Consider the following 27,494-nt stretch of genomic DNA (forward strand, 5'->3'; position numbering starts at 1 on the left):
CCAACTCAGGAATTGTGGACAGTGAGGTGGTTTGAGAACTGACAGAATGGCAGATCCCAGAGGGTCTCTAATCAGTGGCACAGGGTCTAGTGGGAGGCTTGTCACAAGTGGTGTCCCCCAGGTTCAATACTGAGCCCAGTATTGTTTAAATAGTTCATCAGTGACTTGGCTGAAGGGACAGGTGTCTCCTCAGCAAGTTCACTGATGAGACAAGCTGGGAGGAGTGGCTGATATGCCAGAGGGCTGTGCAGCCCTTCACAGGGACCTTGACAGGTTGGAGAGATTGGAAGAGAGCAATCTTTTGAAATTCAGATTTTTTTTCTAACAGCTTTAAAGTAGACAGTCCTATATTAAAAGCACTGTTAGGCTTCTAATTTATTTATCCCTAGCTCGTTATTCTTGGAATTCTACAAAAATGGGGGGGAAAACCCTATCATATTGTCCCTGTTTTTTTTTTCCTCTGCATCATGCATCAGTATTGTATATAAGGTAATGTTTGAATGTCTGTAGCCATAGTATTGCATTGCACTACAGACTCATTACATATCTGCTTTTGAACTTGTTAATCAAATGCATTCTCTTTCTCAATTAGAGTCTAGGTAGAAGTGTCTCATATACTCTCTGGACAATATTCATAATCTTAAGGAATATGTGTAGTCTCATTTGCTTCCTGAACTTCAGCCTTCAGTCCAAACTCAGATTCACTTTGACTCATTTGCATTTCCCATGCAGCAGATGCACTGACAGATTTGTTCCAGCGAATCCCTTGGCTGCCTTGTTTCACTGGGCATTTTTTTGGTACCTCTAGGTCTTTCTCTTTCTTATGTCTAAGGTGCTGAAGGGTTCTTACGTTGTTGGCTGGTGCCAGAGCTTGTGCATTGCCCCTTATGGCTCTTTCTGGAGGATGAGAAAATTCTTTTTTGGAAAAAGTAGGATGATCCGTATTTGTTTTTAGCTCATTGCATTTGAGGGATAAAAAAGATCTGCATACTCTCCTTTTAAACTGCTTCTTGGGACCATGCCTTTGTTTTTCCATACATTAAAAATCTTGGTAACTTGAAAGCTTTAAGAAGCTGTTTTGCCTCTTTTCCAGAATCTTCTGTCTTTTGAATTAATTTGGTGCTTACTTTAGGCTTGAAACTTGGCACTGCTGTTGAGTAATGAAACTACGAATTGTGGTATAAAATTGTGCTGTAACTTGTGCGGAGGGAGGCAAGCCTCCTGCTGAAGTCAGAAGAGCTTACACCCTGTACAGCAGAGAAACTCTGCCCTGGATCTCATGCTGTGACTGCTGTGGGCCCCGAAGCACACGGGGCTGTCTGGGTGCAGAGCTGCACCTCCGTGGTTCCAGTCAGTCACTGACTCTTAGACTCTGTTCCCTGTGGTTCAAAGGTGTTCTGATTTAAGTTGTGAACTTCTAGTTTCTGTTAAGCATCTTGTGCTCCATGCAAATTCTTTTTCTAGCAGAAGCTCAGCTGTTACTCAGCCTACACTTGGTGCTCCGTGCCCCTAAAGGAGCCTGATTGTTTCACTTTGATTTATGCAGAAGAGTTAATCTTAGGAGATCGTCATCTGGATGTAGGAAAGGTGATTATTTCAAGGTACCAATTGTATTTCTTGGCTGATGTGGTTGCAGGTTTCCTTTTAATGAGACTAGTTTTTGATTGACATCTTTTAGTCATTGAAGCTAGGTCATTGTGAAACATTGAAAGAGAAATAGATAATCATTTACAGTTGTGGTTTATAAGGTATGCTGGGGAGCCCAGGAATACCTCAGAATAACTTAGAGGTAAATTAAATTATTTTGTTGCATTAATAACTAATGATGTTACTATCACTAATTATATTCTGCTTTACAAGGAAAATTACACTTGAGCATTTTATCACATGAGCAACAACACTATGATGAAACAGCTGTGGTTTCAGGCTTTTTTTTCTGTGAACCCTTGGAGAGTAAAACTGGCTTTGAGTTAAGCTTGGCTACTGCTTTATAATGTTCAATACCTTAGTCCTTGATGTGATAAATGAGTCAGACTAACATTTCAAGGGGCTGAAGGAAGATGCTTTTTACTGATGTAGCTGAAATCAATTGCTCTTTTTCAATGGTATCGTATCCTTCATATTTTTGTGATCTGAATAATGACTTTTCTGCAGATTAAACAAATTTTTGTAGTTCTCCAGTAGAATGAGCATTAAATCAAAACTACCTCTCTATGATCCTGCACAAGAAGAATTAGAGCCGCTTTCTTGCTATTCGGCATTGTTACCAGATGGTTTTAGACAGATTAGGTGGGGAAATCCCCAAAGGATGATTTATGAATTAATGATTGCAAACAACTCTGATTATAGTTTAGTAAAACTGTTGTGTGGTACTATGAGCTGTGGCTTTCTGCATGGATTTATTTCATGTTTCTTTATTCATTAGAAGAGTATAACCCTTGCTAGATAGAACCTTAAAGTCTATTTTTCACTTATTGAGCTATACTGCATTTCATTAACAGCCTTGTTTAAAGCTAATGGGGTAAATGAGAAGTGATATGCACTCTAGAGCCAACTTATAACTGTTAGTCTACTTTAGATATTGAATTGGATTATTTCTTAGTTATATGCCTAAAATAGTAAGATAACTCCTAAGCATAAATCAGAAAAGTATTTTATGAGCAAATCCCAAAGTCCTTTCTGATGTGCATAGAAAAATTAAAAAATGTTTCTTTTGTCTTACAGAAATAAGTTTTTATTAAACAGAATTAATATAACCATTTAGAACCACACAAATCCTATTATTCAAATAAAAAAAGCAAAGTTGTTCTATAGTAGCATAATCTTTTCAGCATGGGGGTTATGGTAGTATTTTTGTTAGTTTGTTTATTCATGGGCATGAAGAATGTTTGCAAGCAGAAGGGTAATACAATGTTGCAAGCACTTAACATGTAGGAGTTAGACCAGTGCATGGAGCATTCCCTTTTAATTACCAAAGATTCTGTATTGTATCTCTGCTTCATTTAAATATTCTTAAATTTTCCAACTGAATGAGTTTTTATTGCCCTGAAGCTCTTCAATGAAGCAATCAAAAGAACATACAGGCACTTTAGCATAAATAAGGTAATAGTTCCTGGATTATATTAAGTTTTTGTTTTGCACTCCTGTAGGTGGATAGTAGTTGGATTTGCATAGCCTTTTTCCACAGCATACTGTACTTCTCATTTAATCCCTAGAGCAAGTCTGTGCTTTTGAAAATGGAATACCAGGTGTTGCTCTGAACTAAGTGGGATGTCAAAATGCTGCTCAGGAAGCCTTCTGTGAAAGAGGCTGCAGGAACTCTTCTGTTGGGAAGATGCAGTGTGAGGAGGATTGAATAGCTGGTATTCCTGGCAGGGAAGCCACCTGCTTATGAACTAACAAGGAACATTTGCTACATCTTCAGGAACCAATCCAGTTTAAATAAAAAGAAATCTCAGTTGCAGGTGAAATAAATGTGTTGTCCCTGCTACATCCTTTATTACAATGTCTTGAGTTTTTAGTTCCACAACAGTGGTGATTTTTTGAATAAGCAGCTCAGAGCTGGCTCAGGCATTGTTTGCACAAGCAGTACAAGGTTAGGTACATTAACAGTAACAGGTCAGGGGGAAAAGCCAGAATTACTGTTTGCCAGTCTCTGGTTTTGAGGTTATCTGATTATGTTAGTAAATAGAGTTATTTCTGAGACTTGCATCTCTCTGGAGCTGAAAACATGTCTGCATCTGTTTTGACCACATCTGAAAGTACACTTTAAACAATGAACTTCCCTCTGAGTTGGATTTTCTTAGGCTTAACCTTGCCCAGGCTTTCTAGGTGTGGAATGAGGAGCAGGAATTGCTTTGTTTATAAAATCTAGCTGTTTGGGTAAGAAGATACTGAAGGGCAACAGGAGGGGAGGAAAATGTACTGCCTGGTATGCCCTGAAACCCAATTATTTGGTCTACTAGACAGTGCCCACCTTTTCTAGTGATGTAGTTGTGCATTTCAAACTTCAAAACAGCAGTTGAGTTAGAAAGCCACTTTTACTTCTGATCACATTTTGTAATGGTGAATGCATATTTCATAATGTCCAGTGTGCTTTTGATGCACATGATCTGTTATCAGAAGTTAAGTTAGATCTTGTTTGAAAAACTATCTTCGCCAACTCATGTCAGCTTGCTCAAAGGTACAAATGTTGGTGCCAGTTCAGTCTGTGAACATGCATGCATCTCTTAAAAAAGGGAAGAAAGATTGAATTTGAATTGTCTGAAAATTATGATCTTTTTCATGGTCACTCATTGCTACAGAAATTTTGAAGACTCCTTTTTTAGGTGAATGGTGGGGCAGTCCTCTGACTTGTGTACCAGGTGGGAATAAGAGTAAACAAGGTACCTTTGATCACTGGTTAAGCCTCACTAAGGATTTTCCAGTGATTGGTCTCCTCTTCCATGTGTGGAAAAAAGAGGATAGCAGCAATGCAGGTTGGTTGTTCTGTACTTTTCTGCTTCATCTCTGCAGATCAGTGGGGATCCCTGGTTTTAAGAAGTCTGTGAAAAGAGAGTATTAAAAAGAAAGCAAATTTCTCCTCCAAATGTAGGGTACTTTAATAACATCATTAATTTAATCCTCTATATCAAGAATCCACAGGCTACAAAAATAGTGAGCTGTGTTCATTTGTTTTTTCCCCCTCTGGTCCTCCTTTTCACAATTACAAAATAAAAATTGGAAATAATTTAATCCCATGGGGGAAAAAGTCCTGAAATTTTCAGAGTTCTTGTTGCTTTGGGGAAAAAAAAATCCACAAAAAAACCAAACAAAGAAAGCCTACTACACAATCCCCAAACCCAAAATAACCCACACTATAGGAAATAAATTGGTGTCATAAAATTGCTGCACTGCATTTGAACACATTCATCTATATCACATGCATCTATATCACATTCTAGCTAATAATTTTCTCAATGCTGTTCGGTTTGGAACTTGAAGTTTAAAAGTTCCTCGATTTTCTAGGAATGCATTCAGCACAAAGGTTTTTCACTGCTATAGTACACTCTTGTTCTGAGTTGAATCCTTTCTTTTGATCTCTTAAGAATTCCAAGAATGTCTAACAAGTACATAGCAATGATACTAATAATCTGAGGTGCCTATTTGAATTTGAAGTTGTACTCTTTCCTGGTGAACTTTACAAAGAGTAGATTTTAAGTGTGGATGTGAAGCAGGTGAAGAGGACTGTTTTCACCTCTTCCAGAGAATATTTCTATCTGGTGAAGGTATTGTGCTTGTGAGAAGCATACAATTAGGTATTGTGGTGTTTTGAAATTTAATGTACAGTTTGCAGTTTGCTAGCAGGAAATCTGGCTACAAGTGCATTATAGCTCATGTTGCATTTGCTTGTTTAACTCTCGTGATCTTTTCTAGGCAAGCATGTGGAGGACTGGGATATAAGATATTAGGTCAGGTACCGCAGTGATCTGAGCTGGTAAGGCTGTTCCTGTTGTGCTTGGCAGCTCCTACTTGTCGCTGCAGGTCATGGATTGTTCCTCCTTCCTTTTCAAAGGTGGCTTACCAGCTTCTTAGACACTGCATGTGCAAGATTGCCTGAGGCCCTGCTAAGCATGTTAGCATTTGCCCACAGATAAGTGAACCAGCCTACAGGTTGTTAAAGTTGTTTATTTAATTTGCTTCCCTGAAGGTTTTTATAAATGATGTGTGTAAAACCAATGAGAAGATACTTTCAAAAAGTCTCCAGGTTAAGTTACAATGCCACAAGTCTCAATGCCACAAGTCTAGGTACTCAGCAGTCTTGGATATGCAGTGCATTTGTGCTGCTATTCTAGACATCAGTCCAGAGGGACTATGAGGAAAATTCATAAATGGGGGTAACTGGATTTCATCACTTCATGGAAACTGTCTCCAAAGTGTTGACTCAGCATCCTGAATGTCTGTGTGACTTCTACAAAAGAGTTGATTGTCCGTTTGCAAAATAACACGTAGAAGAAACTGTTCTGGTTTGATAGTCCATAAAGCAGGGACAAATGTCAGAAATAATGTTTTCATCATAAAAAAAAAAATATGGGTTCTTACAGTTAACTAGTGCATCAGTAATTAGCAACCTTTGAAAACTTTTGAAATTGAGTTTCTGCAAAGTTTATTTGCTGAATTTTTCTACAAAATTAAATATGAATAGAAGGATACGAAATTTCTGATTCCAAAAATCCACACACTAGGTGAACTAAAAAAAAAAAGTTAGTGCTTGAAATTGTACAAACTGTTTAAGATTTCTGTTAGTGCCTGGACAGGCCCCTTATCTTAACAGACTTTTGTCTTCTAGGGCAGGTAAGCAGGTAGTCCTTGTTCACTTCCTAAGATCCCTGAGGCTCATGTTGCGATGAGGCATCTGTGTGGCAGTTCTGCTTGTGGCCCTTACGGACAGGATGTCAGATGGCAGCTGCTGCTTCTCCGCTCTGTCTGACGCATGGTTGTGTTCCATAGCAGCTGTGGGTGTTGGAACAACGTGTGCTGCTCTCTGGCTGAATGAGTCTGAAGACCTGATCCTCCTCAAGCACTGTGCAAGACCTAATGAGAGACAGTACCTAAAATGAAATATTAGAAGAACCTCTCTGCCCCCAAACTCAAGATGAGCTAATGAAAGTACAAAATGAAAGTACAAGCAGTGTGGGAAAGGCCTTTCTGACCAAGATTTCTATGTGTTGTATTAAATGCAACTAAATTTACCTTACAGCACTCTTCTTGTAGGGGTTTGTAGCTTCTTTTCTAATATGCAGTGCTATTACATTTTCTTAGCAAAGACTGTTCATTCCCGGAATTACTTTTTTTTTTTAAGAACCAAATTTTCTACCATTATAAAGTTAATGGAAGGTAGGAAGCAGAAAATACACAAAATGGAAGAGGAGCTTTTACTGTAAGGCAGCTAATCCTCATTGTATAGAGATAAGGTCTTGAATTTTTTCTAGCAGCAATGCTGATCAATATAGAATTAAAGAATCGATGGCCTGGGTTAGAAGAGACCTTAAATGTCATCTAGTTCCAATCTCCCTGTACATCTTCTAGTAGATCAGGTTGCTCAGGGCCCCATCCAGCCTGGCCTTGAACACTTCTAGGGATAGGGCATCCACTTCTCTGGGCAATGTGTTCCAGTGCCTCACCATGCTGAGAGTAAAGATTTTTTTTCCTAATACCTAATCTAAACATATTCCTTTTCAGTTTGAAGCCATTCCCTCTTGTGCTGTCACTACATGCCCTTGTAATAGCCCCTCTCCATTTTTCCTATAGGCTCTTGTCACTCACTGTGAGTGAAGCCACTCAAAGCCTTCACTTTTCCAGGGTGAGTAGGAGCGTGTTGGGTTTGTGTGGCAAGGTTTTAGTACTGGGGAGACTACAGGGGTGGCTTTTGTGAGAAGCTGCCAGAAACTTCCCCCATGTCTGACAGGACCAATGTTAGATGGCTCCAAAATGGACCCACTGGCCAAGGCCAATGGTGGGTCCATCTTGGAGTCAGCGATGGTGGTAACATCTCTGGGATAATGTGTTTAAGGGGAGGGAAAAGGTATTTGCAGAAGTAATTGCAGCCAGAGAAGAGAGGAGTGATAATATGAGACAATTCTACAGACACCAAAGTGCTGTAGTGCTCCAGTTGCAGGACTAGAGATTCCCTTGCAGGCTGTGGCCTTGTGGAAATGAGCTGATGTTGGAGCAGGTTTCCTGACAGGACTTGTGATCCCAAGGAGCACCTTTGCTGGAGCAGCCTGTGGGAGGGACCCATGCTGGAGCAGTTAGTGAAGAACTGCAGCCCATGGGAAGGAATGTGTGTGAGAAGTTCATAGAGGACTGTCTTCCCTGGGACAGAATGCTGGAGCAGGGGAAGGAAACCTCTTGCTGAAGAGGAAGCAGCAGAAGAAACAGCATGTGAGGAACTGATCACAGCCCCCATTCCCTGTCTCCTTGTGCTGCTGGGGGAAAGGAGGTAGAGAATCAGGAATAAAGGCCAGGAGGGAGGGGTAAAGGGAAGGTATTTTTAAGATGTGTTTTAGTTCTCTCAATCCTACTCTGATTTGATTGGTCATAAATTCATTTCATTTCCCCAGGCAGAGGCTATTTATGCCGTGATGGTAACTGGTGAGTGATCTCTCCCTTCCTTATCTCAGCCCACAAGCCTTTTATTATATTTTCCTCCCTTTTCCCACAGGAGGGGAATGATGGAATGGCTTTGGTGAGCACCTGGCATCCAGACAGGGTCAACCCACCATACAAGAGGCAGTAACAAATATTACTCTTGAGATTCTAAATCATCCTGCATACAATGTGGGTACTTTCCTAGGGAGAGAGGTAGGCAGGATGTCTTCCAAACATGATTTGCCAGTTTAACTCTTGTGTTTGTAGCAGGGGCTGTGAAATAGCTATGTTTCCTCTGGTTTTATTTATAGATGTCTATAAATACTTCCTGAAACCCAGTCTCTTTAAGTATCACTTAATTCTGTCATGCAAGACTTAATTACACTGACAATAAATAGACATTAGAATATTTTTAGCTAAGCATGCTGTCATGATGCTTCCTGAGCATGAAGCATATAATGACTTAAATGTCAGTATCTGAAGGCCCTCAAAAAGATCTGAAAACAGCTGCTCAAAAATTGCCACAACTGAGCTTGTTTCCTTAAATACGAAGTACGTCTTGATACATTATGGCTATATCTGTTAGTTTTGGTAAAGTTTTTGAGAAAAGGCCATTATTTTTCTGTGGCTTCTCATAACAAGTGAAAAAAGAATGTAGCTGACAGATTCTTGAGGCACTCCTTAAACTGATTGTCTCAAATCTCAGATAAACATTCCGTGGAAATATTGTGAGAGCTCTCATTAAACAGAAGGTGAGTACCATCAAAAGGACTGTTTCCTTTCTAGGACCTGATCAGTAAATCCTTAAGTAAACAGCATGTAACGTATTGCTCTTGTTCAAAGAGACTTGCAGGTAATCTTTTCAGCTGCTACCTCCTGTCCAAACATCACAGATGTTGGTGACTGGGAAATACATGATCAAAATATAACAGATTAAATATTTGGGAGGTGTTAAGCTTGAGGGAGGCCTTAGATGATGTTCTTGGACTTGGCAGGTGTTTCCTTCATTAAAAAAAAAAAACTAAAACACGGTAATAGTTCTAGTCTGGTTCCAGCTGGATGGACTGCAGGGGGAAAAGCAATTTCTTGTAATCTGAAACATCTGAAATGTTGCAAGTTTTACTAGTTCAGTTTTTATAGGCTCTTAGGGTTTTCTTTGGTTGGTTGTTGCAGAGAAAATTCCTTGTTAAGTTTTTTCTGGTCTTTCCTTTTCTCCCTTTAACTTGTCTATTTATTTTATCTTTGTTTTAAGCATTGCTTAAAATTAAGGAGCAAAGCCTTTGCTTATTCTTTATTTTAGAAGTCTTTCTTATTGGCCCATTAATGCTCCCTGTTGTATTTGTGTTCTGAGGCAATTATTATTGAGTGCTGGAATGGTTAAATAATCTTTGCCCTGCTTATTAGCATCACAGTTTCGTTCAGTTTGTCACTTAATGTACTAGTAAAATTCCTCTCCTTGCTAAGTTAAGGTCTTGTTCTTTTTTTAACCCTGACTGTTAATTACAAGCTCAATTAAGTCTTGAAAAAGAATCCTAAACTGCAGTTGCCATTACCTTTACTTTTTCAAAACTTCAGTTGACATGGAGGATGTACCTGTCACTCTTAGCACTCTGTGAGGGAATGAGAATGCATAATTCTGAAAAATCTTTTTCATTGTTTGTAGAGCAGTGTTTTCTGCAGGTGGCAGGCTATGAAGAGCCCATCTTGTATCTGAACAGCTTTCCTCATGCCTTTGACATTATTACATTTGGTTTATGTGTAACTCAAATTTCTAGAACCAAACCCAGCCCTTCTTTCTTTAACTGATCAATATTTCATATCTTTCCCTTTCTTTTATCATGGCCTACCTACTTCTATTTCAGGGCTGTTTGCTACTTAGTTTTTTATTGGAAACATCTTATGCAAATCTATATCAGTATAGGCTACATTTGCTACATAATTTGATCCTGCTGGAAAGAGGTGTTACACGAAGCTGTTTGCTGTGATGTTTTTAACTTCTTGACCAACTTCTGTTTTGGTTGTTTTAGCTCACAATGGTGGTTTTTAGCTGTCAATCCATACAGTTTTTGGACTTACCTGAAAAAAGTTTGGAGCTCAACCACTTTCCTCCATTCCAATGTTATAGTTACTATACTGGCCCTAAGTTAGCCAGTCTGAGAAGAAATTGTATTGCCCAGCTAAAAATTCATCATTCCAGGAGGTATTTTCAAAGCCTCTGTTGCTGTGTATAACCGTAGGTTGAGTTTAATCTTCATATACAAGCTACTCAAGTGGGTGTCTGGAGTAGGCCATAGAATCAGAGAATGGTTTGGGTTAAAAGGGACCTTTCAAGACCATTTAGTTCCACCCTCCTGCTGTGGGTAGGGATACTTTCCACTAGACCAGGTTGCTCAAAGCCCCGGCTTGTTCAGACTACCTGGCCTTGAACTCTTAAAATGATGGGGCTTCCACGGCTCAGGGAAATTGTTCCAATGCCTCATCAGCTTCATGGTAAAAAATTTCCCTCCTTAAGTCCAGTCAGAATCTACCCTCTTTTAGTTTAAAATGTCAACCTCTCTACTTCACTACAGGCCTTGGTAAAAAGTCTTTCCTAATCTTCTTCTAAGCTACCTTTAAATGTTAACAGGCTGCTGTGAGGTCTCTCTGGAGCCTTCTGCAGGCTGAACCACCCCAGCTCTCTCTGCCTGTCATGGTGAGAAGGGTGCTCCATCCCTCTGGCCATCTTCATGGCCCTCCTCTGAGCTGTCTTCAATAGGTCCGTGTCCTCCTTCTGTTGGGGATCCCAGAGCTGTACACCCCTCTCCAGGTGGGTCTCACCAGAGCAGAGCAGAGGGGCAGAATCCATCCCCTCCTTCAGCCCGCTGGCCACGCTGCTTTTGAGGCAGCCCAGGATACAAGCACATTGTTTACTCCCATCCAGTTTTTCTTGCACCAATTCCCCCAAGTCATTTTCTGCTGGGCTGTTCCCAATCCATTCATCCCCCAGCCTGCATTGGTAATGTGCATTGTCCCAGCCCCAGTGCAAGACCTTGTGTTTAGCCTTGTTGAACTTCATGAGGTTAAGATGACACTGGTGATAAGACCTGTCAAAACAGCTGCTTATTCTTGTTTAACCTTGGCAGGGGGACTAGAGGGGTTGTGTTTTTTTGCTGCAAAAACTATGATGCCCTCTGAAAAGAGTGCAAAAGAAATGATAGAATTGTAAAAGGCACTCATGTTCCTGAGAGTGTTTTGTAAGACTTTATTAAAGGAATTTAAGCTGTGATATCTTTATGGTTTTTATTTGCATACCTCTGCAGTAACATGGGAATTAAAATAAATGCCCTTGATGATTTGTAAGAGACAGTGGGATTCCTTTCACTCTGCAGTGTTATTTGCATATGCATTTTTTTTCAGGGTTATGCAGAACATGTTTAAACTTCTACTGGTGTAAAATGTTGTGGGAGGTAAACTTGCAGCCAGCATGTAAACTTGCAGTTTGTTTTAGGCCAGTGTTATTTTACATGTACTTCTGAGAAATCAGTAACTGTATGAATGTAATACTAATCCACTATGGGTTGCTGTTTACTTATAAACAAGTTGAAGAAACAAAGTTGTGACCCTCTGTTCAGTTTGGTTTTCTTCAGTGTTTGGACTAATCCTCTCAGTTGGCTTGCTAGCAGTGCCTATTCAAGAATTCACCAGCTGGCACTGTTAGATTAGCTGCTGACAGGTATTTTTAAAATTCTGTATACCTGAAGTACCTACAATGCAGGAATTCAGGAGAGCTGTGTAGTGCAGTTGTTTATACCATGAATTTCACATAGGTCTGAATTTCCACTGAAGTGATGGTAATTGTTTGCTTTGAGGAATGTCATTCCTCATTTAAAATGAATTTGAAGATGTTCAGAGGTTTCCTCAGTTTACTCTCTATTAAGATTGTTTTCATTGTAGGAAGATCTTTTCACTGGAAAGGTATCCAAGGTTCATAGGCTTCGGAGTTGAAGTTTGGTCATCCAGGGGTCTCTTACAGGGACAGATCTGTTGTATGAACTGTATGGCCTTCCTTTAGACCTTGTGGCTTAAGTAGGGCATATATAAGAAGGCAGTGGACAGACAATGCATTTCTGTACTGATGTTTTGTACCAGAATAAAATATTCTTACATCTCATAGCAGTTCTTCCATAGGGAAGCACTGTTCTCAGGTTTTTTGGGTTTTTTATTTTTCTTGTGTGTGCAAAGCGCTCTATGTATGTTGATATTTCCTATTGCAAAGAGTTTATTACTGGAAACTTGGCTAAACCAGCTCTTGGCATTCCAAACCAGCCTCAGCAAGGTGTTAAACACCACCACTCTTTTTTTTCCAAATCATTGATCAAATCATGAAGCAGAACAGTTTCTGCTATGCCCTTGAATATGTAGTGAGCATTACAGGCACAGCTTGTATGCTCCTGTCCCACCACAGGCTTGCCTGGTGGGAGAATGAGTGAATGATGATTTATGTCTTCTTGAGGAGCAGCAAAGACATCTGTGATCAAGCTGATAGAGCTGAGATGTTCATACATTTAGGTAATTCAGGTAATTTTGGGATTCTTTAAAGAGACATCTTTGAGCTCCTGGGGATGTGGCTTACAGTGGAGTTCTGTGGCCATTTTAAACTATATTCCCTCTGAAAGGAGTGCTCTGCTCCTGCCCCTCTTCCCTCAGGCTGGACCGTTTCCCTTTTGTCACCAAGAATATTCATGAAGCTGTGCGGTGAACCAGACTGGGGACCTGATAATGGGAAAAACTAAAACAACAAGCATCATCTCCACAGCTGAGGTTTAACCCATATCAGATAAATGCATTGCAAACATGAGAGTGGGAGCCAAGGACAGGCAGGACTATTTTTGTTGGGTTTTTATGCTAGTTTAGGATGTTAGAAACTATAGAGTTTAATTTCTCTCCTGCTTCTCACTGGAAAATAATTGTAGAAAAAATGTAAAGCTCATGTTTGTAATGCAGTTTATAGTCACTTAATTGTGAGTTGCAGGATTGCTTACTGTTCTCTGATGCCTTGGTTCAGAAGGTGCTTCTGCAATCCTGCCTTTCTTCTCTGTGAGGGGATAGGATGTCTTTGTTTCCTCATGTTTGTTGTTTTGGACAAATCTTCAGTCTACTACAGCCAGCATGCAGCTGATCTCTAGTCCGTGTGATCCAGGAGGGAATGTATAGCACTTTGCAGTGGGCAGAAGAGCCAAGTCAGGAGTGTAAAATAGGAATGTCCTCAAATTGTTTCACTGATAACTTGTACCAAAGTAGCAACCTTTTTCTAAATTCTAGGAAACATGTGTAATTGAGGATGTTTAAGTTGTGAGTATGGTGGATATTTTAATGAGGGGAGGGCTATGTGTGTAGTTTGAAAGGCTGTTGAGACCCAGGACAGTTTATTTTAATACTGCAAATGGGGAGTGGAATAAAAAAAATCCTTCTTTTCATGTGAGATAAACTGAGCAGATGAGCAATCTTAATTGCACTTCAATGTTTTTTTCATTCTCTGAGAAGTTAAATGATGCTTCATGACACAATACAAAACTGAATTTTATTAGTGAAGTACTGTAGAAGTCTATTATTGAGTTCAATTCAACAATTCAAAACTTGCCTTCAGTATTAAAGTTAAAATGTTCTAACAAATAACTATTCTTGCTTGCAGATAACCACTCTTATTAATCATAAGGATAAGCCAAAGCGCTCCGACAAGACTCTGCAGGCAATCCAGCGAGTGGGCCAGGCTGTTAACCTGGCAGTCGGGAGATTTGTTACTGTGGGTGAGGCCATCGCCAACGAAAACCATGAGCTGAAGGAGGAAATGAGTGTTGCTTGCATCGAGGCAAGGAGAGCAGGTATGGAGTTACTCATGAAATTGTACTGGTGCCATTTTTGGCACGCTATTTTTAGTGTCAGGCATAATGTAAGAACTTCATTATTTAATTGCTTAACCTTCCTCTGCTGGTTCATTCAAGGCCTGATCTGTTCCCTGATTTTGTCACTTACTTAAATTGCTGTCATCTTACAAATAGGGAATGGAATTGTGTGTTGGCTTTGATTTTTATGGGATCATTTGCCTCAAGGAATTACCTGACTGCTCTTTTTTTATGATGTTACGACAGACAAAGAGCAGAGTGTTGGGAGTACAACTTTAGAGTTTATTGCTGCCAAGTTAAAACAGTGGAGTATTTTAAGTTATTTGAGTGTTATGCTATTGAGGTCACTGCATTCCAAATCTCAGTGTCTGAATGAAGGTCAGTGTCAACCCATATTTCATCAGGACTCAGTAAGATGACTCACATCAGTCATCTGATGACTCCCCTCACTAGACTGAAAATCATATTGTGCTTGCCTTTTTGCTGGATTCAAGTTTTGTTGCAAACTTGCTGTGTGTATGAATTGAATGTGAAGTGTGGATCTCCTTCCCCCAGAAGACTTTTTTTAGGCTGATAGGGAATTGCATTCTCTGATGCTGGAGGACAATGCCAGTGTCATGCTAAAAACTGCTTTCCTAGATACTAAATACTATTCCTTGCCTAATATTTCAGTGGCCATCAGTGAATGCATATTCTTAGATCTGCAGTGAAGGCTTCAATATGACATCTAGCACTGTGTTCCTTTTGTTGTTAGTGGGGTAAGGTTTTGTTTTTGCTTTCAAATACTTTTGGATTATGGGAAATTCTACTTGAAGCTTTCCCAGTTTGAGCAGGTGGATGAACCTGCAGGTGTGATACACATTCTTCTTGCTGTGGCTTCAGGGAGACAATCTTGACTTTCTGTTGTGGGGACAAATAAATGACTCTTCAACAACCCTTTATCATGTCTTGATTACTGCATTATGGAGCAATATTCTGCTCCAAGATGTGGGTTACTGTACTTGAAACTGATCTGTTAAGTTAAAAAGGAAGCTTGGGTGGCTGTTTGGTTTTTATCTTTGAAATTACCTCAGAGTTCTGAAGAACTTGTCTTTGCTGACCTAACTGGTGTACGTCTTGTTGGATCACTGTTCTGACCTCAAACTTTGGGGATGCAGTTCATACTATTATTTGTGATTAAATGAAAAAAGAAGCTTAGAAATTGGGTATGGTGCTGTAAGAAATCTTCTGAAAATCTCTCAACAATGAGTTGCCATGTCTAGAAACACGCTGCTGATGAATGATTGTTCTTGTGATTTGAAGGACTATTCTGGATAAACTTTAGACTGAAAATTCTAGTTGCTCCAGTAAACTTGGCTGCAAACAGAAGTGTCCTAATTTTAAAACATTCCATTCGTTATGTGAAGCATATGTTTTCTCTTCAGAGATCCGAGTAAAATGCTGACAAGACAAAATTGCCGAAGTTCACATCGATAATCTCAGCTGCTGGGAGAGCAGTGCAGTCTGAATCTCTATTTTTTGACTTGCCAGTTATGCTGTGGTTAAGTACTTTTTTCTCCCTATCACTGTATGCAGTAGGAGCTCAGAACCTAAAAATAGTCTGCAATACTTTATTCCAGCAAAAGACTATAGTTCTTTTGTATTGAAAGTTTTATTTCCTGTTATGCAGTAGTAGCCTCAGTCTAGAGGAGTGAAGATATGGCCTGTTTACATTTCTGTCAGCCTCACGTTTACTTTGGCATGGCTCACTTGTTCCCTGCATTTGAGATCTAACTTACAGCTTACATGGAAAATTCAGTATAGCAAACATGTTTGCTCCTGGTTATTTGTTTGATGGAGGGTTTTTTGTGCCAGTAGTGTCTCTGTGGACTGTTCAGTGTTGGACACAGTAACAAAGTCCTTTGAGTGGATAAACGTCCTCTGAACTCCATTTCTGATCATGATTACTCAAGTGCCATTTTTAATAACTTTGGTGTTCCCAAGCATGTCAAAAAATTTCCTGGACAATTATAGCCAAGAATATGTTCTGTATTAATGAACCTTATGTTCTGAGGGCATAGGCAGCAAAAAGCCTTTTCTCTTAAGGGCAGGGAATCTGGTAGAGCTGTTCATACTTCTTTTTAGCCAATAAATTAGATTGTGTCTTAGGAATGGAGATTTTACAAGGCATAAAAGATTTCAACACAAAAGGATTTAGAACATTAAGCATCTCAATTTCTGAGAAGAGTAGGGAGTCTTTAAATCAATTGCATATTCTGCAGAGACTTTGAAGGATGACAGATGTTGTATCTGTTTCTTGAGAAGGGTATAATCAGTGATTTGAAATGTTTCAGACTTGTTATGACTATTTCCTTGTAATAAACCTTGTAATTTGATTGACTCAAAATAGAATCCTAAAACACTGCAGAGGGTCATGTAGCAGATTTTGGGTAACATTATTCTTGCACTGTGTCAATGTTTACAGTGACAGTATAGTAGTGGAATTTAACTTACAGAAGCACATTTTAGATGCCCATCTGTGATTTTTTTTTTTTTGTCTTCTTTTTCTGTCTAAAAACTAGGAAAGACTGGCTAATTTAAAAGAGAAAGCACATGTCAGGAATAAGTGTCATAGCTTTTCCAGTATTCTCTGCCAGTTGACTACATAGCCCTAAAGGAAGACGTGGAGTAAAATAAAAGTAATAAATAGCTCTCTGCTATTTTTGCTTTGGTTTTAGTACAGAGAGAGCTAAATTAAGAAGGCTGAAAAATGGAAATTTAAATGGATAAATGGAATCACAGAATAACTGAAGTTGTAAGGATCATTTTAACTCCCAAGAATGGATATGATGCAATTTCTTGTACACTGCTCATTTCTTACCTCTTTCTTCTGCCCTTACATAAGAGTGTTAGACTACCTTTGGTGTGACGAAAGTATTTTCTTACATCTTGTTCCATCACCAGGGATCAGTATGTCTGTGTCTCCATACCTGCCCCCTAGGGGGATAGATGTAGAGCACAGAAAGCTCTGCCACTGACCTTCTCTTCTTGGGGCAGAATAAACTTCCCCCCTTCAAGCTCTCCCCTTATATCACTCGCTCCAGTGTGTCAGCTGAGATGTTGAGGAGCCCAGAAGTGGACATGGTGCTCCAGATGCTGCCTCACAAGTGCCAAAAGGAAGGGAAGAATCATTTCTGCAGCCTTCCACATGCAGCTGGCCATTCATTATGGCTGACTCCTGTTCAACTCTTTGTTGCCCCCCATGTTTTTCCCTACAAAGATTCCCTGTTGACATCTGCTCTCAGCATGTAGGGCTGAGTGGTGTTACCCTGGCCCAGATGTGGTATTTACTGCCCTTGTTAGACTTCAGAGATTTTCTATCAGATCTTTTTTTTTCAGTCTGTTCCTCTGTCTAGCAGCCCTGCTCTCCTCAGTATCAGACACTCCCCCACTTTGGTATTGTTCACACACTTGCTGAGCATGCTGAGTAATCATCCAGGGAATAGTTTGGATGACTCCTGTCAGTCCCAGAGGTACATCACTGGAAATATTCTGCCCAGTGAACTTTGTACCTGTTATCAGCATCCCCAAGCCCAACAGTCAGGTTCATTTCCTACCCACCTTTTTGTTCACTTAGTCCATATCCCTAGATGAAGCTGTAAGGAAACTCTGGGAGATCATGGCAGGGGCTATGCTGAAGCTGAGATGCACAGCATTCATTACTTCTTTTTTTATAAACAGTGTCATCTTATGGTAAAAGGCACTCAGATCAATAAGGGACTATTCACCTTGGCAGGTCTGTGATGGCTCTTCCTGATTGTTTTGTTCAGCTTAATGTGGTAATGTCTTCCAAGATTATTTTAGTGGTAATCCTGGAGGCTGATGTGAGGCTGACTAGCCCACAATAACCTGATTTTTTTCTTGTTAACGTTCTTTGACATGGATGTGACAATTGTGTTTCTATCATTAGAAATATCATCCAATTGTCATAATCTCTCAGTCATGATAGAAGAATTGCAGTGACAGTAAACTGTTTCTTTGACATGCTCAGATGTGTTTTAGGGACTGGTGTATGCCCAGCTGGGTATAGCTTCCCTAGCTCCATCTCTTTACCCTAACAGGTCTTGTTCCTCTTAGCTTACTCCCAGGGCTTAATTCCTGTCCCTGTAGTTGCAGATCTCTAGGTAGGGAAGGAAGCCTTTGTTCTGTTACCAGAAGTCTTGAGTTTCTGTGGCTGTCTGGAGCTTTTAGCAGGCAGATGTTGCAGGTGTTTCAGTGTTCTCTGATAACTCTTTGTATGACTAGCTGCTTCACCTATGACTTGATTCATCCTCAAGAGGGTGAATCCCATAGCATAAAAAATGGGATAATGATGTGCATCCTTTCTTGGCTGCCAAAAGAACTTTGCATTTGTTGTAATTGTTCTCTGTGGGATTCTACAGCATTTTATGTTATCACAGATACTGTGAGGTCCCAGAAATAGGTTAATCTGCTGACAAAGGTGAAAAAGTAGAGACTGGTGTGAAGCGAAATGAATTGGACCATGGAGAAGGCAATGGCCAATGTGTTTTACTGTCAAATGATCTCCTTACCTGGCTGGAGACTTGTCCTGGAGCTTCACTGGGAGTGCCTCTGGCTGCCCCTCACTCTTTGAGCTGCAGCTCTACTTTTTTAAGTCCTCTTGCTTCTATCCATTTCCAGGGCCTTCAGCTGTGGAGCTCACTGTCTCAGACTGTACCATAGTACAGTGTATTGGGGTCACTGATGATTTGGAGCGTGCCTTTTGTGACCTGGCCTGGTCCCAGCAAATGTACTGGAAGTTCCTTTCCATAAAGCAATACTATTTGGGCAGCTTAAGAACACAAGGGATTACAATTACCAGAGCAGAGAAGCATGAAATGTGGAGCACTGTGGTTTGAAGGACTGTCAGGCCTTCCTTGTTCTAGAGTGTGTGGTATTTCTGGAGTACCAGAATAATTCAGGTTCTTCAAATGGGAGCACTGGCTTTATCAGGCTTTTGGAGTTATTTTGCCTGCTTAGGTGAATTACCTTTGTTGAGGTTTTGAAGATGAGTCATAGTGAATTTGATCAAATTTCCTAGATTTTATCTTTAAGGATGATCTATAAGTCAGCTGTAGGTTGGTCATCTTTTCTTGCATGCTAACAAAACTCATGTCTCAGAGCTTGCCTGAGCTCAGTCTCCCAGCAGCCCTTCTCTGGTTACAGACTAACAAATTGCTCTGTCTCTCCTCTATTGCACTACTATCTAAGGTACTCCAGAAGATTCAATTGGATATGCTCTGTGTTTCTTTCTCAGATAAGGAAATCCATTAGCTGCAGTGGATGTAGAGTTTTTACCTGCATAAAAAATAAAAGTGGTCAATTAAGCCTTTTTAACTGTCTATCTAACTAAATCAAAATTGAATAAAAAGATGGTGCTGAACCAAAAATCAGCACTTCCTTGCCTCTTTTCCCTTTCCTGTCTCTGACAGTGCCCTGTTTGGGCGTCCTCCTTTGAATGTAAAGTGCAGTAGTCTCACTATAATGCTTCAGTCATCCAAATTGTAAAGTTATGTTTGAAATCTCTTTATTATTCATGCCTGGAGACTTCTACAGGAGTAGGAAACCTATAAATTATGGGAATGCTAATTGAACTTTGCAAAGTGCAGGGGAGTTCATAGTTCTTTCTGCCTTGCTGCATCCCACTCTTCCAGTGGATTGATGCTGCAAGTGTGGGTACTGGTGTGACTTTGGCTATCAAAATCAGAAAAATACCTCCCATTAATGTTTTCTCCCTCCACACTCCCTAATTCTTCCCATCACTCCCCCCTCAAAAAGCTGTAGGTGACTGTAAGGCAATTAGTGTATGTTACAGATGGAAGAATAAGGTAGTAGTGAATGGTAATCCACATTTAAATATGGAGAGGGTGCCACCAGCAGTCAGTCGAAGGAAGTAAAGTGAAATAAAAAGAGTTGTAGATAGCTCTGAAATTGTCTTATTCCTCAAAAGTAAAAGTTAAGAATGCTTAATAGCCCAGTATCTTTCTTCTAAGTATGGAAAGTCACTTTATTTTTTTTTCCTTCTAGGTGAAACAATTGCACAGCTTACAGATGTGGCAAGCTTGGATCATCCAGAATCTGACAGCCACATAACAATCTTTACGGACAAAACGGGTGTGGTGAAAGCTGCAAGGTTGTTGCTTTCTTCTGTCACAAAGGTGTTGGTGTTAGCAGACAGAATTGTTATTAAGCAGATTATAACTTCCAGGAACAAGGTATTGTAGCTTCTTTTCTGTTCAACTAACACCTGTATTCAGTGCAAAAGACTGGTGGTAAATGTGATATTGTCATTGTCTCTCTAGAGTAATTATAAAATAAAGAGATAAAATGAATGTCTTGCACATACATGTTTACTTAGCAGGTATCTGAAAAGGGATGGCTCTCAGTCAGTAGTATTAAAATAACAATTTTCATTGATTCTGCATTTTATGTCAGCCACATTGCTTTATTCACTTACTGTGTTGGTGAAGATGCTGTGTTACTGCTTATTTAACTTTAAATTTGCTGTGAGGTGAAAAGTGTGTCTGTTGATAAAATGGTCAATAAATCATCTGCTTGATAATGACAGGATGTTTGTTCTGTCAGGATCAAGACAAGGTGAGCTTTATGGGATCTAGGCAAAAAACTGTGAGGAATGCACATAAATGTCTGTGCCAGTGAAGTGAGATTTACAGATGAAAAGGTTTTTGTGCAGTTTAACTTAGGTCTTGAAACTTAGGATGAAACTACTTGCTTGGTTTAAATAATTCTATGAAGGCCCATTTAACCTCAAATATAATCTGTTTCATTCAGTGCAGACTTCACTGTCCTGCCTGTAGGATATTCTTCCATTTTTTTCTTCACAATGTGCTAAAACAAAAATAGAAAAATCCTCTATTTGAAAAATGAGAACCTGATAAGGCCTGGGGGTTTCCATTAATTCTGAGCTTGTAATCCAGAGCACTGCCCCTCTTTCCGCTTCCTTTGTCCCAGTTTACTTTCCAGACCCACTGGACTCTGTTTTGCAGCACGTAGATCCAAGGCACTTAGCTCAGTCCAGGATTCAAAACCAGTGAAATTACCTGCTTCCCTCTGGCTTTAGACTTGTCAGCACTGATCTGCCGTCTTTGTGCTCATTTCTTCTCCCAGCGGTTGATTCAGTTTGCAGCAGTGTTATCAATATCAGTTTGCTGATGTTCCTTGCAACATTGGTCTTTTTTTGCACTGAAGACCAGAATGGTGCATTTAATACCTTTTGCTGCTTTTCTGCTGTCATCTGCAGCCATGCAGTAATCCTAATTAATTTACCTTTCCAAAAGTGGCAGGTTTAGGCTATGGAGCAACTGTGCAAATGCACATATCATGAAAAGGGTAAGGAAGGCTATATCCTTTCATGACCAGGCTAGGTTTCTAGGAATTTTAAGTATATATGAAAACATTGTCATATACACACCAATGTGAATATAGTAAGCACAGATGCAGCATTTAATTTTGAAAGCATTTCAAGCAATCTCATAGTCCAAAGTGTATCTGATTCTGACTGCCGTAGGCACAGAATCATAAAATATCCTGAGTTGAAGGGGCCCAAGTACAACTCCTGGCCCTGCACAGGACACCCCAAGAGTAACACCATGTGTCCAAGAGCACAGTCCAAATGCTTCTTGTCAGGCTTGGTGCTGTGGCACTTCCTGGCAATCCTGTTCCAGTGCCCAACCACCCTCTGGGTGAAGAACCTTTTCCTGATAGCCGATCTAAAACTCCCCAGATAAAACTTCAGGCCATTCCCTCAGGTCCTGTCACAGAAGAGATCAGTGCCTGCTGCTCCTTCTCCCCTCACAAGAAAGTTGTTGCTGCAATCAGGTCTCCCCTCAGTCTCCTCTTCTCCTAACAGACCAAGTGATCTCAGCTGTTCCTCACACAGCTTCCCCTCAAGGCCCTTCACCATCTTCATAGCCCTCCTCTGGACACTCTCTAATGGTTCAATATCCCTCTTATATGGTGGCACCCAGACCTGCCCCCAGCACTGGCGGTGAGGCTGCCCCAGTGCAGAGCAGAGTGGGACAATCCCCTCCCTTGCCCAGCTGTGAGTGCTGTGCCTGGTGCCCCCCAGGACACAGCTGATCTTTGGGATCTCCTGGGTTTTACTGCATTCTCCTTTCTGTGCACAGTGCACATCTGGGAAAGTCTGCTTTTGTCTGTGGTACCAGTAGAGCAATTCACATCTACAGAACCAGATTAAATAAATAGTGTTTTATACAGGCCTAATATTTATATATGCCCTAATTTTTTAGAATACATTCCCAAAAAGTGTGTCAGACACCACTATGATGGATAGCAAAGAGGTTCCTCCTGTAGGAGACATGGTGGTAGAGGGATAATATGGGCAGGGATTGAAGAAGTGCACACAAATACCCTGAGACAGTGTAGTATAATATGGCAAAGAGGATGGAAAAGTACTGAGGATCATCAGCACTGCCAGCTGGAGAAGATTCTGGCTTCTTGAAGTGCATCACTGTTCCAGAAGATCTCAGCTCCATTTTTATCTTAGAGACTGAATGCCCAATGTTAAACTTCTATCGCCTTTTATTTCTTTTATTTTACTGCCTATTTCTGGACACCTTTTTTTTCCCTCCATTGTCATAGTCTTCCTCATGTGAATAAAGAGTCAGTCAAGGGCTAAGGATAGAAGAACAGATGAGTGGTTGGGCGTCCAATCTCTCAGACAAATGAAGTGATTGAGATCTTCCAGAATGGTGATCTGTTCCAGAATCCAGCCTCTGGCTGGTGATCCCCAGTGATCCTGTTCCTGCTTCCACATTCTCTGCACCATATATGCTGTCCTTGTGTTCTTGGATTGCATTCATTTTCTTCCATACCTGCCCATATCTTTCCTACCTTACAAGATCAGTTCCATTGTCCAACAGGCTTAGTCACTGCATTGGTGAGCTTAAGGTTTCGCTCTAGTCACTGTCACCAGTCAGGTCAGGAGAGCCAGAACAATAAGCAGGGCAGTGACAGATAGTGTGGGAGTTGCTGCATTGTTCATTTTGGATCAAAATATGGATGTGCCCTGAGGTGATGACAGCCTGCCACTGCTGTTTGCAAGGCAACATTCATCCTGCAGCAGTAGCTGTGCAATACCTAGTGCTAATTTAGACGTTAATAAGAGCTTAAAGCCTTGAGGGTTTTTTACATTTTTTAACCTTTTAATTAATAGATGTATGTCTTCATTACTATCTGCATGTTTCTTGTTGAAAAAGCTTTAAAACGAAAAATTATGAAGACATCACAGATATTGTACATTGTATCAGCATCTTGAATAAGCTGTAGACAAATTTAGAGCTGTCTATACAGGTTTTTGGAATGTCAGCTCTGCCTGGGATGTCTAGAATTACTTAATGTAATGGAAATGCATGTGCTTTCACTGTAATTTTTATTTGACAAGAATTTGTCATGATAGATCCACAGAAAACTGTAACAGTTGTTTGCAACCAAGGTCAGACTCATAAAGTACTACATTTGATTAAACCTAGAATGGTTGGGCATCATTAATATTTCTTTTTATCTATTCTTAGAAGAGAAAGTTGGACATCAGCTTGTATGTTTTCCTCTTTTATCCGCATTTACTGTTCTACATCCTCACTTTCTCAGTCTGTGGTTCTCTCCTCCTTCCACTCCCATGATGCTATTTTCACATCTTTATGCATCTTCCTTCCAAGTCCTTCGCACTCCAGCCTTTCCTATGTATCAACAGCCCAATCAGGAAAACTCCTCCTTTCTGCAGCCTTTGTGGAACTGCTTGCCCAACGTAATATACTCAGACAGATTGCTGCAGTCTAATATTGCTTGATAAAGCTGTGAATTCCACAGCAGTCTCAGTGGGACATTTGCTTTACTGAGGTTACAGCTGAGATTGAGTGGCTGCTCTGCCACAAACAAATGGGCGCTTCTAGGAGAGTTTGCCAGGGTTGCAGGGAAGGGGGAGTTTGTCATAATCAGGTGTGTACACTGTTTTTGTAGTTGTGGGGAGATACTTTTGGCATAGAAAAGGAAAAATCAGTTGAAGCTTCTCCCTTTCAAGTACAGTCTGTTAAATTTTCATGTGGTGTTTTATCTCCAGTTGGAAAGACAATACAGAACTGCTTTGAGTGTTTTCCCTTCTGAAGACATTTAGAGGATTTCAAAGATCACTTTGAGATTAGCAAGTATATGTCTAACCTGAAAAATGCAGATGTTAATTTCCATTATAATCCATTTAAGATTATAAATTATTATTATATTATCTATAGTATATATACTATAATATATATAGTATATATACTATAATATATATACTATATATAATATATATTATAGTATGTAATATATACTATATTATAAATAATGTAGCGACTTTACAGGATACCTTCAGTAATCAGTAATTTATAAGCTCTATGATAGTCTTTCTAAACATTTAAAAAAAAAGCTGATTTTACATGCTTTTATGTGTCTTGAGTAAGAACTTGGTACAACTTGGGTTTATTTAGTTCTTTGTTTTATATGCACCTAATAGAAATTTCCAGAGTTAGAGTAGGTTGTTATGGAAAGTACAAAACTATGAATTCACTTATTTTTAACTTTTTTTTTCAGTTTTGTTGAATTATGTTGCTTTTTTTTTTTTTTTTTTTAATATGCAGAGCCACCGAAACACATCTGTGTAACTGTGATTTTAGACTTTAAAAGTGAGGCATCTGAAATAGAGAGTTACAACACAGGGGTATCATCTGCACTTGTTACTGTCATATTAAGTTTAAAACCCCTTTTTTTCGTGAATCTGGAAGCTGAATCCATCAATACTCTTACTCTTCATATTGTGAGGAGCAGGGAAAATGTGTTTTGAGGGTGACAACAAATGACTCATTTTGAAAGCAGCATGATAATTAACTCACATTGGATTTCTGGCTGAGTTATTAATGCCTAAATTGTGACAATTATATACATTTTAAACTACACACCTTAGGAATGTCTGTAAATAATAGTACTCCTAGTTCAATGATAATAGTTTTTGTTAATCTACAGTATTTTCCTTTATCTTGCAGGTTCTTGCAACAATGGAACAACTAGAAAAAGTCAGTAGTTTCCAGGAGTTTGTACAGATATTCAGCCAGTTTGGGAATGAAATGGTGGAGTTTGCCCATTTAACTGGAGATCGGCAAAATGTAAGTATTAGTAAGGAGTTATAAGAGATGTTGCACAGTATCATCTTCATCTTGTTATCAGGAAGGTGTGGGTTCTTCTGGGATGATAAAAGAAAACAAAACAATTGCTGATGTCCTCTCTGTGGAACCTGCCCTCTCCTTGCTCCACCTAAAACATATCTTTTCATTTTAAAGCTCAGCCTGAGAAATATGGCTGCATTGTTTGCCCTGCATGTAATCCAGAAGCCTGGGTGTGTGTTATATTCATTGTCTTTTGGCTTCAGTCACTTTCTTTTGGCTCTAACCTTTCTGGCTCATTACTCTGGTAGAGTTTGTCTGTTGTTATTGGACAGAATATTTGAAGTTTGCACGTAGTGAAAGGACTTCATTATCTTAAACTCCAAAGGGATTCTAATAAAGCATCTGCTTGGTGGCTTGTTAGAGTTTGATGATGATGATGATTATTATTATTATTAAATACCTTTCTAGCTTTAGGTTGAGACCTTCTTATGTTAGGGCGATGAATTTTAGTTCTCATAGGTAGCTACTCTTTCAAAGCCTTTCATTCATACTGGAAGCTTTTTTCCCCACTACTTCCATGTAAATTTAAGGGTTTGCTGAGGCTAAAGACTTCTCCTGTGGGCTCTGGTTGCTTTCCCTTGATAATCCAATCCTCTGTTCAAAGCTAAACCAGAGTTTGGTGTTAATATACAGAGTCCCTAATATCCATCAAAATTCAGAAATCTGCTTGTATAAACAAATTGGCCAGCATCATGTGTTTCCTTTTACTGTTGATGTGTGCATGCTTGGTGTCAAAGAACTGGGAAACCTACTTAAAATTAAAGGAAATACCTGCTTAGAAGGGAACTCTTTTTTTCTCTGAAGTATTTTTTCCCTGAAGCAGTTGGTCCTTTGAAAGGGAAACATGCATTAATTAAGAAGTCATAGTCACTTTTCAACTGCATTCACTTTTCAACTGGATTTTCAGTGTTAAGTGGTCTTCTGCTCTCCCCTCCTTGCCTACTTGACTCTTTTGGCAAGAGCGCTACATTACCACTTTTTCAGTTGTGTCAGGATTTTCTTGATGTGTTCAGTTTACAGTGTGTAGGCTGCTATGTGGCACTACTGGTTTTATGGGGAGGAGGCATTCCCTCACAGTATTTTCAAGCGTGCCATAAATTCTTGAGTGCCATCAGATTTATCAGAGTGTCATGTCAGAATTTCAGAAATCAACTGTTTTCTTGTTTCATTGTTTTATTGATTTGGTTTTTCATGTGGTTTTGATCTTAAAGATTTTCTGTAGTTGCTAAATACAGACATGATAAAAATGTCAAAACAGGCTGCTGCTGTGATTTATCTGGGTGTTTTCGTTAATCTAGGGTATATTAGGATTAATTACATCTTGTAAAGCTTCAGCTCATCCCATTCAGTTGCCTGTTTGACACCCAGCACTCAGCTGTATTTGTGAGCAGTGTGAAGAGGGTAGCTGTAGCTTTCTAAGTTCTTTCCCTTGTTAGACCCTCTTGCATATTGAGGGATTCATGTCTTGCCCTCTTCCCCCACATCCTGGTTTGGAGTCTAAATTCTTCTGTTTTGATGAACTTTGCTGGGGGTATAGTTCAGTTTTGCAAATGCATTCATCTTTCCCTGGAAAGTTCTTGATAAGTTTCTGTACTCAGAGCAGAGAAATACCAAGGAATTGCTTTTTCAGCCTGTTACGACTTTTTTTATTACTGGTATGTAGCAAATATAACACTGAAGTAGAGAAAAGATTTAGTTTACATTTCTTCCGCTGCAGTATAATGAAAATCAGGTGTTCTCTGTTTCTGCCTTACCCTCCCCTCCATTTCAGAAAGTACTTCTTGTCAGCTATTCTTTTCACCTCATTTTTCTGTTTTATGAATAATGCCGTATGATAAAGGTATCAAAATTAGCAACAGTTTACATAACATGCTCTATATCTTGGAGATCTTCCTTCTTTGAAATCTGAGTTGAATAGAGCCAAGAATAAATGCATAAATTGAAGTCTGTCTGAAAAGTAAGTTCTAGATCATGACTTAGGCTGAAAATAGCAGTTATCACAAATTAGAAAGCTTTTTCACAACCATTCATCTGCAAGAGTTCTTTTTCCAGTCTCACAAGTTAATATTTTAGATACTGTGTAATATTTAGGTCTTTTTTTTCTTTTGGTGTTTAGGATTTGAAGGATGAGAAGAAAAAAGCTAGAATGGCAGCATCTAGGGCTGTTCTTGAGAAGTGCACTATGATGCTCCTGACTGCTTCAAAG

General features: G+C 39.6%; 1 protein-coding gene across 2 annotated transcripts in view; it reads left to right on the forward strand.

The window, feature by feature from the left end:
- The window catches only part of CTNNAL1 (catenin alpha like 1), a 56,156-nt gene that overhangs the window by 7,118 nt on the left and 21,544 nt on the right, over window positions 1–27,494 (forward strand). For both annotated transcript variants that reach the window (XM_063164449.1, XM_063164458.1), the window contains exons 2-5: window positions 13,802–13,991; window positions 20,079–20,266; window positions 25,109–25,228; window positions 27,405–27,494. In XM_063164449.1, the coding sequence (XP_063020519.1) occupies window positions 13,802–13,991; window positions 20,079–20,266; window positions 25,109–25,228; window positions 27,405–27,494 (588 nt within the window). The remainder of the gene's footprint in view (window positions 1–13,801; window positions 13,992–20,078; window positions 20,267–25,108; window positions 25,229–27,404) is intronic.

The sequence above is a fragment of the Melospiza melodia genome, chromosome 1 (assembly GCF_035770615.1).
Source record: "Melospiza melodia melodia isolate bMelMel2 chromosome 1, bMelMel2.pri, whole genome shotgun sequence".
Classification (NCBI taxonomy): domain Eukaryota; kingdom Metazoa; phylum Chordata; class Aves; order Passeriformes; family Passerellidae; genus Melospiza; species Melospiza melodia.